The following is a 17,957-nucleotide window of genomic DNA, read 5'->3' as shown; positions in this document are numbered from 1 at the left end:
ATGCCATCTCTTCCACTCTGCTGGATCGACTTTCCTACCCTGGAGTCCACTGAACAGAATCGGCTGTGAGGAGTAAACCGACTATTCATGAGTACCTCACACAGCCCCACATCAAATAACCTGCACTGTCCCTTTAAGCCTTAACAACATGTAAACAGGTGAGTTAAACAGTTGTCATGAAGGAGGAAATTAGCTAATGGTCAGTAGCAAACCTTATTCGAAATGGGACACACCTTTTACAGTGCCTATGAAATATCAAAACCTTTCATGTTTTATTGTTTTATAACATTAAATTAAAGTAAATTTAATGTGGCATCAGGAAAAGACTGTTAAAGGTCAAAATGAAAACAGATCTCTTAAAAGTGATTGAATAAATTTCAAATATAAAGTAAAATAAGCACTCAGTGACTCACCTAAATCATCACTCTTGCAGCCAAATGGTTTTACAAGTCACATTGGAAGCCTAGTTAAATAGAGCAGTCAAAGGCTTTTAGTTGATTGTAATTGGTGAATTAGTGTCGTGGCAAAACTGACACCATGAAGACAAAGGAGAACTCCAAGCAGCTCTGCAAAGAGCTGGTTGAAAGCAAAAGTCAGGGGATGGATACAAGCACACTGAATATCTCATACAGGCAAACCGCCAACAAAAAGGAAAGTGATGACACATCTGTAAATCTACCAGGAGCAGGCTGTTGTCTAAAATAGGAAGACCACCTGTCCATACAGATTCATGTGCTACAACTGCTGCCAAAGCTGCATCTACAACATCCTGAAAAAATATTAGGTTGTCCTCACAGCCAAGTAACCCACATCAAAACTATGGGCTGAATTTTTCAGAGGGAGCATTGGAAGGAGATCTATTATCAGTGAGTCACAGATCCAGCAGCATGGCTCAGATATCACAATGGGACAATGCCACACACACACACACGAGTGGGAGGCCAATGATTCAATATGATACTCTTTGGTCTCAGAATAGTTTGACCATGACCTGAATTATATGGAGGTGTTTCACCCCTTAAACATTAGGACAAAAGCAGCTCTTCACAGTATTCCATTAAGGATCAATTTCAGCTGCTGTGCCCATTAAAGTTTCTTATTTTACACCTTGATTTTACTGTTTAAGAGGGATTTAATACATTTTAATGGTTCTGTTTACTGCTGTGTAGCAGAGATACGTTTGTCACATAGACTGATGAGACTGTGTAGGCGGATAAACAATGTTTGAGTCTATGTAACAAACAAGAAGCTGAGCAAACAGAGTTGAAGTGATTTTTTCTCTGTTTAAAAAGATAGAAAAGAATTTTCTGACATTAATGTGTCTGCAGAGAGGTTGACTTGTGTCAACACATTTGACAAAATGATGAACCCTCTGGCAGCACAACACACTAATTTAACCAGGGGTCAACAGGTCAGTTACAGAAAATCAAATCAAAGTGACAAAAGGGTTGGGAACGAGTTCTTGTCTGTCCTTCACAGAAACAGAGATTTGACTTGAAAGGTTGCCAGTGGAAACCAGAGGCAACACACAGTGTGAAGTTGCTGACCCTTTGCCAAGTCCCCGACCCCACCCCCCAGTGTCAACCAAGCAGATAAAGAGCAGCAGAGACAGCACAGTGCTGCAGACCACTACGTGATCACATCCTGGTATGAACCGTGAGCTAAATCAAACCCACCATGTGTGGCATGAAGAGCCACTTTAGTTGTGCACAGTTTAACAGTGTCTTTAAAAATGATCTGCAAGTGTGACAAACACTTCCAAAATACACTGTATTTGATAATATCATTATGAAAAGCTTGTTTTATTTCTTAAATCTCAACCAGCTATGGAAAATGTGTGGGGAACAAAGGAATTCAGAAATTTTCCATATGTAGCATTTATTAAAACTTTACAGTATGTACATACCAATGACTTACACTGAGAAAATTGCACTGTTATCAATCTGTAAGCACTGAATAGTCCAAAAAAATACAAAACAGAGTAAAGGAATAAAATCTTCTTTGTTATCTTATTAATTACTGAAGCTATTCTTCATTATTTACATGATGCTGCAGTTAGTTGAAAACACAAATCTCTGTTTTGTTCAGAAAGTTTCAGGTGTAATTTGATAAATGTCATTCCTTTCAAACAAATTAAATCTTTAATTAACATTTATCTAAAAATAAAAGTGTAAATGTCCTGGCCTGTTTCGGGGCAAAATAGAACAAGCTGGAAACACAACAGTGACCTGGTTACATAGCCAGCAGCATCAGCATTCAAGTCCAGTCTTTTAGCTCTGTGTTTGGTCTCCAACAGCTCCTCTTTAGCTGCTGAATGCTCCATTATGTTCACCTGTCTGCTGTTTGCTCAAAACAATCAGCTAAAACAGGCAAAAACATATTTAGGCGAACTGCAATGTTGATTTTCTGTAGATCTGTCATTACAAGTGAATTTTTCATTTTACACATCTTGTCCACAATTAATATAATATAATTAGTCCAGCTTTAAATGGGCTATGTGTAAGTTTTCTCTGCCACTGAACATGGTTTCTTGCTGAGAGCGGTTAGTGGTGATGGCCACTTGACAAGAGCTTAAACCAATGTTGCATTTATGATATAAGAGGTTATAATATTCCTTCTGAGCAGCTACGTCTTCAGGACAGACTGGAGGCTGCAGTGAGGAGACAGGCCAGGGCTAGCTGGTTAGCATGCTAACTTCTGTAGGAGAAAAGACGTGACAGAGACAAGAGTTAACATTGACGTTTGTCTCCACCTCTGGATACAGCTGTTGGTGAGTAAAGGAATGAAGTTTGATGCTGAACTCCTGTTTCTTCTAGACTGATAAGTAAACAGCTGCTAATGCTAACGCTAGCTATGTAGCAAGAAAGAAAAAAAAAGAAAAACTTCAAAATAGCTCCTTTAAGGCGTCTGAACTTAGATCATGTTTGACTTTCACAAATTTTCACACTGTTTATTAACAGATAATATAAAGTCTGTAACAATAACATTTAGCCATAAAATGATTGGAGGAAAAAATTAAATGTGTAAAAATGTGAGCTTAAAGTCATTTGTGAGAAAAGTCGTGTTGGCAAGATCATCCAGCTGGAGCACTGACCTTCTCCACAGAGTGACGCACATGGATGTCTGAGTGTATGTGTGAGCTGAGTGGATGTGTACTATACTTGGTGTGTGTGTGATGTGTGTAAGGATGCACATGCATTCCTGTACAGTCTCAGCAGAAAGAGAGACGGATAAAGAAGTCTGCATGCTTCATTTTGCTGCAGCCCAGCAACCTGGAGGTCAGAATCACAGTATTTGTTTAAGCATATGGTCTAATGTCCGAGCGAAGACACAAGCCAAAACACCTAAAGAGACGGTGCAGGGGGCTCTGTGAAATGTGGTTACACAACACACAGTGTGGCAGAGCGAGGAAAGGTTATGGAGCTACTCCATCTAGAGGATGCCACAAAGAAAGTTTGCCTGGTGGACACATGGACACAGGTTTCCCGTCACATGGAGCATCAATCTGGGTAAAAGGACAGGAAGATACTGTGCTCTTTACTGTATCTGAGGCCTGGAAGAGAAAAGAGGACTCTGCAAGAAAGACGTCAACCATGTATTTTGATTTTGATTGACTTCATGTCAGAAGACAACCATGCCCTCATTTCCTTTTCTTTTTGTGTTTGAGTTTTACGATACAAGTTAATAAACTACATACTTATGTGTACCTTTGGTCTGGGGCTGTTTTCCTGTTTTTTTTTATCCTTGGTTACAGTGAAGTTAAAAAATCAGAACCCTTCATCATACAATGATATTTTAGACAACAACGTGCCTCCAACTTGGTGGCTGCAGATTGTGCACAAAGAAGAACTACACTGGCCAGCACAGAGCCCTGACCTCAACCCTATCTAACAGCTCTGGGAGACACTGGAACAGAGACTGAACGAGACCTGATCACCTGCGTCAGGGTCGGACCTCACTGATGCTCTTAGGTCTGAATGGGAGTGGAGGCTGTTAGTTTCAGTCACATGTGAGTCTAATGTTCATGTGTAGAAAGTCCTGATGAGCTTCACTGGCACACAAGCTGCAGTCAGCTGCAGAGTTAGACCAGGAGAGTCAGGCTTGAACCAGCTGTTTATGATTGACACATTGGCCAGTGAACATTAAAAGACAATAAATAATCAAACCACTACAAACACTTACTAAATAATCATTTTGTGAATCCAATGATTGTTTTTTCTTGATGATTAATATCTTTTAATAATAATTATAATTTCTTCACCTTGTCTTCAAATTTACTGCAATTGAAAATGATCATTATTTTATGTTCCACCACAGTAATTCTCACTCTCTATAGTTTTATTTGACCTGATGATCATTTATTGATTTAAGTTTAATATGCCTGGATTTCTGTTACACGGTGAGTTTCTCTCTGCACGGAGTTGACTGTTTGAGCGCCACTGTCCAAACTTCAGATTGGTTTATAAAGTATGTGGAACAACAGTGGACCGGTGGGGGAGCGTTGAGAGTCTGAAGGAATTTCTCCAGGGGAGAACAGCTGCTGTCACCGGGCCGTTGACTTTTTGAGGCTGTTTCCAGAGTTTTGGTCGAAGCTGTGGACTGAAGTGTAGTTTCTAAACTGTGACTTCTGAGACAGAGCAGAAAAGCATGTTTATAAGAAACAAACAAAAACATGACTCAAAACTGTTCACACTAACAACTTAACACTGTTCATTGTCTGCTCTGGTCCAGCTTCAATGGCTGGACATCTCAAACTTCAGCTTCTAGCATAATATGAAAGAGACAACTTCAAACAGGTGCTGTGAATGAAATTTTCTTTTCAGTGAGTCCCAGAACCTTAATCCTCTCATTTCAGATACATTCATACGTTCATACAATCTGTAGTCACACTGTACCCTGCTTTTCCTTCTTCTAACAGCATTAACATAGCAGTCTCATCACATTTAAAGCAGACAAACCACAGGTGGACCAGTGGCTCTGCTCAGTCCAGCGTCCTGGACCACTTCAGTCCAACCTGCACTAAAAAGACTCTTGGTCTTGTTACACTGCCTAATGCAGTAAGTGTTCAGCATCAGCGTATCCATGTATCTGATCAACCAGACAGCCCCTCTGCTCTAAACAGTTGCCGTGGTAATGTTTTCCTCTGCACTGTTGGTGGCTGCCGCCGTGCACGTCGGGCTCCCGTTGACAGGTGTGTGCGGCGTCACTTTGGCCAGCCGGTGCTCCTTGCTGTGGACACAGCTGCGGCCGCAGAGCTGGCAGGAGGCGCAGGCCAAGTTGCAGCAGGGTAAGAACCGACAGATGCTGACCCGCCACAGGAACCATCCAGGTGACCAGCAGCACCAGCAGAGCAGCACGCCGCCCGCCACCACGGCCAGGATGATGTAGAGAACCAACAGGGACAGAGAGGCAGGAGAGTCTGGAGATGAGAGAGGCGGGACACAGGTCTCTTTATTCACACAGTGGCCATGTTTAATTATGTTATAATGCTGGAGAACTGCACATTCTACCCACATAGAATCAGATTCACCAAAACATTTCTGACACATTTAGGGACTGAACGGTTCAGACTGTACACTGTCACCACAACCTGCAAATAAAATATTTCTGAGTTGGTGGTTTTCCCACGTGATCGACTGTCTAAATTACACTTGTTGTACCCAATTATCATTTTCATTACCACAATCCTGTTTTCTGAATCTGGCCTTTTTTGTTCTAATATTCCAGCTTCAAAGTTTTCTGTGGAATTAAATGGGTGTTGTATCTGCCAGGGTCTGCTCTCGTCTGGCTCCTCTCTGCCTTCCTACTGTCTAAATAAGAGAAGTCCAGGGAGAGCGCTCGGCCCTCGGTCTCATATTCTAAAGCATCGTTGTCTATAGATCCACAGTGGCACTTTAGCAGTGGTGCTCCCCACCTTCACACAAATCAAATGGAACTAGTATCAAATGTGTAGCTGTCGATTCTGTTCTGAAAATGGTTCCCAACAATGCACTATTTACTACCTGTTTGAGTAACATACATACAGCCGTTTGAAAAATTCAATTACAGTTTTATGTCTTCAGCAGGAACCAAAGTGCTTTGGGCTGGGAGCCTCAGACATGAGCTGCGTCTCAGTTCAAGGGTCTCATCCTTCAGAGGCTGCGTCTGAAGACTGACTGTGTCACGGTGGAGCGACTACGCTGTCCCATTTCAAAGGCTCCTCAAATGTGTCCTACTTTTCCTGGATGATGGCTCCAACAGCTGGATCCTTCGTGGACCAACTTATCCCAGGATTCACTGCGTGCCGGTAATGAAAGCAAAACAACACTGACAGAGAGCCGGAGGATTACACTGTTAAACGTAAGTATTGTGTTTCAGCTCAGTTCAACAGCTAAAGATACAACTGTTAAAACCAAGGGCCTTACGTCCTCAAGTTTTTGTAAAAAGAAAAGTTACATGTTGTCCAGGTTGCTAGGCAACAGGAGCAGGGCTCTGTGACGCAACACTAAAGGCGGGAACAGCTGGTGACACAAAGCAGAAATCCTCCGTAGAGGCCTTCGCGGCCTTCGACAGCTACAAGGATGTGGCCCTTCCTAGCTGTCAGAGGCCCCTGAACTGGGACACAGAGATGTTGCAGGGAAGTTAGGAAGTGTTGAGAATCTAAAACATAGTTGGTTTCAGTCTATTAATAGGATTTGTTCAGAAAAATAAAAAAAACATCAACAGTCGCATTATTGAAGAAAATGCAGTCATACTGTATTTTACAGCACTGTGAAGAGCTACTGGCATTAATGGCACAATATTTATTCCCATGTGAAATGAATGGTGCTGGAAGCTTGATGTAGTGAATACTTGTGGGTCAGGCATCCTTCATTCTGGACTATGGTTCCTTCAAAGTCAGCATTCTGAAGGTGGTGTGTGATTTGACAAGGTGGATTTTCATCGTCAACACAACAGGAACACTGTGTGTCTCTGTGAGGAAATCCAACCCGTTTCATTGACAGTGATGCATTTTGGTCCAAAGTTTCACTGTCATCAATACTAATTTGACCAAGACTTTTATTTGCCTGTTCACCTCCACCAATCAAAAGAAGATCTTTAGATCAGTGGTTTTCAAAGTGGGGTCTGGGACCCCCAGGGGTCCTTGAGGGGGTCCCCAGCAAAAAGGGGAATCATTTATTTTCATTATATTTCCATCCATAAGTAACACAATGACTGACTTTTTTGTCTTTTTTAAGAAAACGTCTAAAAGCAAAATCTTATCAGATGGGGGTCTGTGGTCTAACTTGTGCCTTGAAGGGAAACACTTTGAGAACCATTGGTCTAAATAATGAAAATGAGTGACTTATTCTACAACTATTGAATCTGGGAATGAAAAACCTCTGCCAACAATCCCAGACATCACCAAATACAACTCCCTTTGCTGTTTTACCTGAACCAACATCAGCATCACTTTAACCATAGTGAGATGCACTGGACCTGAGCCCAGAGTTAAAGGGGACCTATTATAATGTTACATAACACCCATTGCAGTGTGTTATATAGGTTTTTGTGCATGTAAATGGTCTCCAAAGTTCAAAGGATCAAAGTTTACATCAAAGGGAGAAACTCTGTCAGGGTAAAAACCCAATTTTCTCCTATGTATGAAACGCCTCGTTGGGAGTCCAGCCATTACTTCCTGCTCCTATTGACGTCAATACTTCTCTTGGCGTTGCCCACCTGCAAGCTTGGCACGCCCCCACACAAGGCACAGCACATAACTACTTATGGTCAAGGGTTTTCATTAGTTTTGTAGCCATGCCGAAAAGACAGTGTTCTTAATTTCCTGCAGAAATCTGCTTTATTTTTCCACGGTTCTCCATTGCTCCAAACATTACAGTGTGAGCCGCACTTCAAGGAGGACCGCTTCATAAACCGCGCACAGTTAGTCGAAAAGTGGATTCAGGCTCAGTAAGAAGCAGCAAAGCAAAGATATAAATGCTTAAACATTTGTCAGTGTTGACATGCTGTACTTCGTTCAGCTCATCATAAATCAGCAGGAGGTGAAGCGGTGGACACCGTCTGTCTGCTCCTCCATTATTTATTTTCCTTTAGTCTGGAAGTGTCCACACTTAAAAAAATCTAAAGGATGACTTATAAAAATATTCCAAGTTATGAATATTGTCATACGAAGTTTGTTTGCACAAGATGTGTGGAACATGACGTTGCCATGGTAGTTGCTGGCAAGCTGACCAATCAGCTCCAGAGGGAGGAGGGGGGCCTTAAAGAGCCCTGAGCTCTAACAGAGCGTTTCAGACAGAGGGTGAAGAGAGTACAGTATAAAATGTACAGCAGAAGAAAACAAATGTCTTTTCAGAACATTAAAGCAAGTAAATCTATTTTAGTCAACACCAAAAATGAAATGATTAATACTGAAAATGGCCATAATAGGTCCTCTTTAAAGTGAACTAACTCTTCCTTCTTGCACATTTAAAGCTGTTTAATCAGCTTGACAGACGATGTAGCTTCGCTTATTGTGGAATAAATTAACCTCCCATACTGATTTGCATGGAGCCCATTACATTCTCAGTATATATTCCCAGAATCTGTGTGTCAGTTCACCAATCCAATGGATCTCAGCTATTAAACAGCTGCCAAACTGCACAGCAGTCACAAGTGAATCCCCCTCTCCCTCTCTCAGTGCAACAGTCAGAACAGAAGAAAGGCTGTTTTCAGACTCAGCCGGGTCTTAAAAGCAAGCTGACAGGCTGGTCCAGACAGTCTCTGACGCTGGAACAGAGACAGGTTACTCAAAGGCTGCTCTTTGTGAGAATCCATCAAGTCTTTAGCTGAAATTAACAACTCAATTGCCACCTCCATTAACTTTATGCCCAGTCATCAAGGCACTTTGCATCCAAATGGGCTCTTAGTTTATTTGATGACCAACCAGCTGCCTGCAGGACATAAGCTCGTTGTGTCACACTGCGAGTCACTCTGGCCTAGAGTCGGATGTAGACGAAGATTTATTACAATACAACTCACTCACCTGTTACTGACTCATGGCTGGGAGCGCTGTCTGGCACGCCACAGTTCAGATGTTTAGCAAGCGGCTCCGTGGGTGGATTCACAAAAGGTGGAGGTGGGGTCGCTATCGGCGGTGGAGGTTCAGGAGGTAAGAGCTGACCTGCTGATGAAGGACAGATTTGAGTCAACTATTAAATAAACTATTAAATAATGGCACCCTTTTCAATTATTATGGCGCTTCAAAATCCCAGAATTCCCTCCAACACTACAGTGAGATTTTGAAGGATCAGCTGTGAGATGTTGAGGTGCTGTTAGATCACGGCGTGTTTCTGCCGCCTCATCACCTGACTGACCTTCGCAGCCAGTGGTCAGATTTTCCTCCAGGTCACTTCCATCCCCACAGTTGTCGATGCCTTTATCATCGCACACCAGACTGAGAGGGATACACTTCCCATTCCTGCAGGTGAAGTAGGGTTCGCTGCTGCACTCTGATTGGTTGAAACCTGCAGAGGAAGATGACAGGCAAGGAGATCTGAGTTCACCTGGGGTGGAGGTGACGTAGCGATGGTTTCTTTTAAAAATGACCAAAATCATTTTCTAACCTTACCCAGCCTGAAGGAGGTGAAGTCGCCCACAAAGTCGACCCTGGGCTGAGTCCCCCGGGTCACCAGCCTCAGGGTCAGGTAGTTTCCTGTGGACAGCACTGGCCGGGGCGGGCTCTTCCCACAGAGAGGAGGCCCGAGGGGTGGCGAGCTCCTATCCCATCCATCGTAGAATTGAACATATGAGCCGGCATGACACGGGTCCCCTGGGCTTTCACCAGTGGTGGGCTCCAGTCTTGGGTTGAGGGGGGCCGAGTCACGAGGGGACTCTGGGAAGAGGGGAGCTGGGCTCAGAGGGGCCACTCGCAGCAAACTGTAGACCAGGAAGAAGCGGAAGTGGAACTGGACTTTGTCTTTGGGAGAGCTGGCCTGCATGGTGAGGTGGCAGTCGGTTGCCATGGTCACAAAGTAGTACTTCTTGGATTCCTGGTGCGAATTGATGATCATCCCGTCACCCCGGATCATTTGGCCACAGAAGTCCACCACATTCACTGACAAGGGCAAGAGACCAGAGACAGCATCCTCAGAGACAAACTGACAGACTGTATCAGCTTTTCTTTAACAGTAAATCACTGATCACAGAGATGGTTATTCTTGGTGCAGCACAGAGGCCTGTTTCTCAGGTAATTGGACATTTCAGCTGTGAACAAGAGGAAATAGGGTCAAAGGTCACACTGAATTTGAATCATTGTCTTTGGAAAGAAGAAGAAGAAGAAGAAGAAGAAGAAGAAGAAGAAGAAGAAGAAAACCTGAATCTTGCACATAAGCTTTAAAGGTGTAATGTGTAAGCTCAGGCCAGAATTTTAGTTTAAAATGTTCAAAAAATGAACTCACACTATCAATAGTATGTGAAGGAGCCACAGTGATGATGTCATGACCAAGACCTCCAGCTATTGTATTTCAGAGATATCTACTGAAATGAGCATGCTAACCAACTAGCCGCGTCCTGGACCGTGCTGTAATACCACCTGGATACACTAGATGCTGTAGGAGTCAGTGTAGTGTCTAGTCTGCCCTCAGACCCACGAAGAAGAACAGCTTCCTCCAGAGCTTGAAGTTACGCTACAGCTCCGGACTAAAAAAAAAACAGAAAAACTCCAGACTAGCATGACAGAAACGCAGAGATGTCTGAAACGCCTAGAAAGCGATTTTTTATCTCCATCACGAAGGACCGCTCCAAAAAGAAACCATGTTCAACGGCAAAGAAAAGAAGAAAACGGGTAAATCATGGTGGGGTTTCCCACTCGGTAAAGGGATGTTTGATGCCGAGCTGCAACTTTTCTGTCAGACTGGTGAGTAACATCTAATGTTGGTCTGTAGAGAAAAGTATCATTAGTGCAAATGGCAAACCGTACTGACAAACACTTCAAGTGGCATAAATGTATGATTGATGATGTCGACAGATGTTATAGTGATGTAGTAGAATTTAGCCTGTTCCTGCGGCTGTTGTTCAGATAGATGCATTAGTAACTAAGTAAGACAAAGAGACTGTTTGATCCAGAACCAGCAGGTTCAGGATCCACTGCCTAATACTGAGACGTTCGATCCAATAAAAATATAGCAGATTTCAGGAAAACACTCAGAGGAACCAAATCCTGCAATGTTGGATGGTGGGTCCAGGTGGGTGGGGCTTGGGGGGTTGCTGAGAGAGATGTCTGCTTTGTTGTGACATCACAAAGTTCCAGAAGTCCTGAACTCTGGTTTTAAGGCTCAGTTTCTGAATACAGGCTGTGTGCAGGCTGTTTCTCTGTGGACTGAGCACTTTGATACTTTCACAGTATTAATACAGAACTTTGACCTGCTTTATAATCAAACAACACATGGACATCTACCTTTAGACTATATAGAGCTTTAAGATAACATTAGTGCTGCAACTCGGACCTGAAAAACCAATTATTCAAATGAAAGAAAATGAAATAAATGCTATTTTTGAGATGCGGTCAGATTAACCTCTGAAGGCATATGAGCATATGGTTTATCTAACAGTCTAAATCATAAGTCTTACTGGCCTTAAATAAGTTGTAAAATTAAACAAAACTACTACAACTAACAGCACAACAGTTTTATTATTTCAAAATAAACAATATTATCAAAACTGCAAAATAATCAGCCTCCCTTTCTGTATAATTAACACTCTTTGACGTAATATGCCAGTTGTGGACTAGCCGCTGCCATTAACTCTTTCTTCTTTTTACCTTTACACTGACATCATTTGTCTTTTTATACAAATGTTTAAATGCATGTGAATAAACTGCCGCTTTTTATGTTCTTAAAACTGTTTGCCTCAGATTGCCTTTTTGAGGGAAGAATTAAGGATGAAAACAACAAACTAAACTGAATAAAAAAATAAAAAAATAAAAAGGACAGGAATACATTATAGAGATGAAGAGATGAAAGATTTTGATTTAAAATTTAAAAAAAGGAAAAAATCTTGAGTGTAGAAATAATTTGATGTGAAGAGAGGAGCTGATGGCCGTGTCTAGTGATCGTTTGAGTCAGGACGGGTCAGATGGGTGGGCAGATCTGGATCCAGCAGCCCACACTCAGTGCCCCCCACCCTGGCCTCCGGGCCCCCGGCCAAATAATGGGGATATTTACGACCACCCCTGGAGTTTATTAGCTCCGTTTCCTTGGGAGACAACCAGATCCTCCTGCACTGACCTCCAGGAATGTCCCAGAGCCCGGGGCCCCTGTTGGTGGGAAGCCGCTTGTCCCCTCTTCACCGCACAAGTAAATACAAAACCTCAGGACACGGATCAAAACAGGAACGACCAGAGGACGCCAAGTCCCCAGTAAAGATTTTTACAGGCTGAAAATTCAGCTGTTTTTAAACTCTGTGAATGACTGTGACTAAACTGGTCTAATGGGGCCACAGCAGGGCTTCTATCACAAATCATCTCAGTATTTATATATATATCATAACATGCATATAAAATCTAGAAATTGTATATCTTATCCAGGAAATGAAATACTTAAAAAACTTCACAATGTTAAATGAACTAAATTACGTACATTTTCAACATTCCCATGTTTTAATACAAAATACATAGAGTGCTAACTACCTCAGTATAATCTCTATAATCTCACTGTATATTTTATTATCTATGTTGACTGAACTACTCTTTAGTTTATTATTAAGTCATTGATCAGAGCACTTGATCAGATCATTATGGTTTTACTCGGTTTTTACTAATTCAGATGTATTCTGTCTGTTGCTCCAGGAGTCATTTGGTTTTAAATTTATTTTTATTTACACAGAGAAATAAATATTTAATGTGACAGCTTACACAACACAAGTTTAAGTTTGAGTGGAAACCAATGGCTGCATCTGACTGCAGAAAAATACATCAAAGAATCTTTAAAAGCAAAAGCAATGATCAGTAAAATGGAAAGTACATATGATTTCTAATTAATACTCTGGTCCTTTAATCTTAAACAAAAGAAATCAGAACCAATAGCTCTTTATATTCTGCATCACTTAAACACAGCTTTATTCATAACTGCTATTATTTTATTTTCCTTTACTATCTTTATTATAACATATACTTCTACTTTTACTCCTGTAGCCAATAGCCTTTCACTGATTATTTCAACATGTTACAATATTCATTAGTATTCAGAGTCAAATGGCAAAAAGTTCAACTTATTTTCATCTCACTCTATCAAATGAAATATTTTGTTTTACAAGAATAAAAACAATTTGAGCTCTGACGGAAGCTCTCACTGTGACTGAGGTTCAATATCTAAATACTGCTGCTGTAATCAGGCTGCCGTTACTGAACGACCACTGCTACTCTCTGCTGCTCACACAGAAACCTTAAACCTAGAACAGGCTTCAACCTCGCTCAGCGGAGCAGACTTAACACAAGTGCGTCACTTTCAACAGGATCCGGACCTCATGTCCTCCTCCTGCCACTGAGGGAGGAGCCGGTCCGGCCCGTGTGTCCGGGTCTAGGTGTAAGGGTCTTACCGGTCTCGATGGCCGAGCTGTGGAGAGTCACGCAGCCGAGCAGGAGGAGCAGCCTGAGCAGACGCTGCCGGCAGCTCTCCGCCTCCAGCTCCATCATCCAGGTTGCAGAGGAGCGCGCAGAAGAGACGGTCAGCTCCCAGAGGTCGGGAGTGAACCTGTCATATCTGACCTCAGAGGCAGTGAAGAGGCTGCAGCTGCACTGGGTGAGAACGCAGGAGGGATCAGTGCAGGGCTGAGGCCACTCTGCTCTCCATCATAAATAAACTCTGTTCCAGCTGAACCTCCTCTCTGCCCCCTCCGTTCACATGTCCTGTCATCTCCATGACAACACCCATCCAATCAGCTGCCAGGCCTGCAAGAAAGAGCTCCTGTTTAAAATAAGTCAGGCCATGTTAACTTCCACAACCACAAGTCATTCATTTTAAAGTTCCATATTTTCCTTTTTGTGTTTTGTGTTGATCATTAAGACGATATTTGTGGTTTTAAAGTTATAATCTGTAATTTATAATATCTAAAAACATCTAGAACTGTGTTCTAGATTTTGTTGAGTTGTGTTCTTACATTTTCCCAAATGTTTCCATCAATTCTCAAACCACAGAAATCTGTGATTTTAATCATGGTAACGTTTCATTGGTGTCCTGTCAGTGACATCATATCCTCTATGATCATGTGTCAGTGTGTTTGTCTGACAGAAGCTCAACATTGACTTTTATCTAGTTTTAAGCCACATACACTTTTTACACCTTGGTGGTTTTCAGCTCTATATTTGAACCAGATGAAGGATTTTAGTCGTCGGACGTCTGGATCTGAAGTTATCAGAGAAACAAGCTGAGGAAATGTTAGACAGCTCAGCTCCCAGCTGCTGGAGACGTCCTGTCCTGTGTCCCTGAAGAGCGTCACTGAATCTCAAATTTTTAAAGTCAATCTGCTTCCTGGGTGTTTCTACTGGTTTTAATCCCCTGGTGTGTTTGTTATGGAGAGGAGGACACCTCTGAGGATAATTCAGCTGCTGGTAAAAACCTGCTGAACGTCTGGTTCATAAGTTATCAGAGAAACAATCCAAACAAAGGTTAGCATCAATCTCAGCTCCAGCTCTTCCCTGAGTCTCTGTCCTCTGTACAGTGTCGCTCAAACACTGACTTTAAATGTCAAACTGCTTTATTCAGTGTTTTAACGGTGTTAGAATCACCAGCTCTCTTTGATTTCCTGAACTGTTTACACGAAGGGAATCCAAACCAGGAGGAGCTTAAGGTAATGGTGGTGAAGAAAACAACTCTCATGATCCCATGCTATTTCAAGATGTCACCCAACAGCGTCTTTTGTTTTTGTTTTGATTGAGAGACTCCTAGAGGCAGAAGTTACAGACTGTGGTTTTAAGAACCAAAAACCATCTCAATGTAGTTTTACATCTCCTCTCTCAGGCTTCTCTCTGGAGCTCTAGTAACAACAGGTCAGTGAGCCAATCAGAAGAGAGGAGGCTCTGAGCCTCTCTTATGATTGGCTGACTTTTTCTGAGTGATCCAATAAAGACATAGCAGATTTCAGGAAAATACTCCTGCAAATCCAAATCTTGCAATGTTGGGTGGTGGGTCCAGGTGGGTGGGGCTTGTGGTGTGGCTGAGAGCGGTGACTGTTTTGTTGTGACATCACAAAGTTCCAGAAGTCCTGACGGCTGGTTTTAAGGCTCAGTTTCTGAATACAGGCTGTGTGCATTTCTCTGTGGACTGAGCGCTTTGATACTTTCACAGTATTAATATAGAAGCTAGACCTGATCTATAATCACACTACACATGGGCAGAGACCTTCAGACTGTATTGACCTTTAATGCTGAGTCAGCTGTTATGAAGTCAAACACTGTTTCTTACTGATATGTGTGTTTTTGTTGTTGCCTCTACAGTTACAGTCAAGAATCAGTCAGTAAATTATAGACAACTAGAGACATCAGCCATCAGCATGTTGTGACCCATCAGTACTCATTACTACATTATGACATAAGTACTGTGGAGTAAAAACATTTCTGCCCCTTTATTTTTTAGTGGGATGAGTCACATGAGCCCTTGTTGTTGATTCATTTGTTGGTTGATTCTCAGAAGACAAAACTCTCTAAAGTGAGTCTGAGAGATTTAAAGTGGCTTTGCGAGGCTACAGTGGATGCTATGCTGTGTTTTAGTTATGAAATCTGTGTGATTACATTCTGGCATAAAACTGCAAGGCTGTGCTGTTCATCCAGCAAACATCAAGTTTATTTATGGTAATAACAGATTACTGAGGTTTATTGTCAAATGTAAGACTGCCAGAAGAGGAATTTATATGAAATTTGATTTAATTTTTTAAAACTTCAGTCCTTGTTTTGAGTTGAGACACTGATTAGACCAGTGGATCACATTAGAACACCCTCCTTCACCTGTGTCTTTAGAAGAAACAAGATGCGCGGCTGACAAAGACACCCTCCCAAACATGAAGTTAAAGTCATTCTTATTTACAATTTCCACCCACCACCCATACAGAAGTGTAATATATGACATACTGTATACGTCCCTATATTAAGAGTGATGCCGTCATATACGTATGTCACCTATATTATTATCACATATATACTGTACATCCTCTGGATATATGAAGCTATAAGTTCATAACATATGAAATATCCATAGTAGAATCTGTATATTTACATACATTAAAAGTATCTATGGTTAAGTTTTACATGGTATAACATGTTGTTAACAACATATATTTAATTTATATGTGCAAGTTTATTAAAACAACATACATATAAAAATTCTGTATTCTTATCTATGTTTTTCTTATTGATTTCTCATTAATATTAATGTATATTCTGGAAACGCGGTTTCAGACTTTTGGACCTCAGTGTCTATAATATCAACATATACTGAGAGGCTTTAGGATGGATATATATATATGTAACATACAGTATGTCCACAATATAAACATACATATATAAACATACATATTTGTGTGGGCTAGACATATATGTCAATATATGAAATTGTTTCAATTTCTAAAAGGTTCCATATATAATTTGTACATATGTTTTTATATGTATATATTTCATACATAGGAATTCAATATTTGTACTTATATTACATTTGCATATGGGCAGAAGAGTCCTGGAGAGAATGAATAAGTGGAGCAGCTGCTGAAAGGTCAGGAACAGTAACAGAAGAACAGAAAAGATTCTGGTGTGAGACTGAAAACATCTGAATGAGCTTTTCATTGGATAATCATTCAGGAGACCTTTACGTCACAGCTCACTACCTTCACTATGAGGAGCCAACCGTGCAGCTTAACTGTGACAACTACATGATGATGGCGATCAGTGTGTGAACTTAGAGAGTAAACATGTGTGAATGCGAGTGAGTGTGTGAGAGTCAAATTAACAAACTCACATGTGTAGACTTACAGGGTAAAAACCTTGTATCTCCATAATTCAACATCAGGGTAACTAAGAAAAGCAGCCTGAAGTGAAGCTTGATGAAAATATATTCTTTAGATTTGACTGGAGAATTTCAACATGTAACCCTTCATTTACACTCATCATGTTCAGAGGACAGCTGTGAGCCATGTGTCTAAACACAAAGAGCTGTGGAAAAAATGATATGTTGAATTTCATAATTTCATATTCATCATGGCTGAATTAACATGCTGAGTGCCATCAAGCAACGTTCATCCCACTGCCAGTGTAAGTGTGCTGTACCTGGCTCCAGATTTGCTGTGTGGTCATTTGACACATGGTCCCTCCTCAAGACAGGTAAGAAAGCAGGTCGCACCTGAGGACACTTATCATGTCAGTTTAAGTGGAGAAAACTAGCTCAGTTGACACGCACGCACGCACACGCATGCACGCAGAGGATACCATGGATGCGTAATTCTAACCACAGCGGTGCGGGTTCGAGTCCAACCTGTGGCCCTTTGCTCCCTATCATTCTCTCTCTTTCCATCGGAATTTTCTTGGTCAAAGTCGGTTAAAACTGGTCACCAGTCAGAACTGTCTGTCTGTGTTTTAGTTCCTGTGAAGCTCACCACACCTGTCACCTGACCCGATCAGCTCCATTTGACGACAGTGAGATCTGTCTCAGACATTTCAACAGGTGAATGAACCAGTGTTTGTGCTGCTTCCTCAAATAATTCAACAGCAACATGTTTCCAGAACATGTGCCCAGTCCTCTGTATAACCCGCTGGACCACAGTGAACATTTCCACTGGGATTATCTATAACACACGTTTTCTTGTAAATTCAGGTGACTGGACACTTTAAGTTCTTGGTGTCGACATCTGAAAAAATCTCACTACATCAATATGTTGGCTGGAAGTAAAAACTGTAGAAACACAACAAACAGCAAAACCTCAACTTCATGAACCTCAGCTGCTCCTCTGACACTCAG

The 17,957-nt window shown here is 41.6% G+C and overlaps 1 protein-coding gene across 1 annotated transcript; it reads right to left on the bottom strand.

The window, feature by feature from the left end:
* Positions 1–2,882: 2,882 nt before the first annotated feature.
* ldlrad2 (low density lipoprotein receptor class A domain containing 2) lies at positions 2,883–14,734 on the bottom strand. The gene is made up of 5 exons (XM_087178910.1): positions 13,555–14,734; positions 9,590–10,075; positions 9,336–9,485; positions 9,005–9,145; positions 2,883–5,419 (listed from the first exon to the last, which is right to left on the bottom strand). Exons 1-5 carry the CDS (start codon positions 13,649–13,651, stop codon positions 5,115–5,117), a joined length of 1,179 nt encoding a protein of 392 aa, XP_087035036.1. The 5' UTR covers positions 13,652–14,734; the 3' UTR covers positions 2,883–5,114.
* Between the last annotated feature and the right edge of the window lie 3,223 nt (positions 14,735–17,957).

The sequence above is a fragment of the Seriola lalandi genome, unplaced genomic scaffold (genome assembly GCF_002814215.2).
Source record: "Seriola lalandi dorsalis isolate HSWRI2012SDOR001 ecotype SW California unplaced genomic scaffold, Sedor1 jcf7180002054748, whole genome shotgun sequence".
Taxonomy (NCBI): domain Eukaryota; kingdom Metazoa; phylum Chordata; class Actinopteri; order Carangiformes; family Carangidae; genus Seriola; species Seriola lalandi.
Note: the sequence above shows the minus strand (reverse complement) of the source record. Positions and strands in the feature narration are given on the sequence as shown.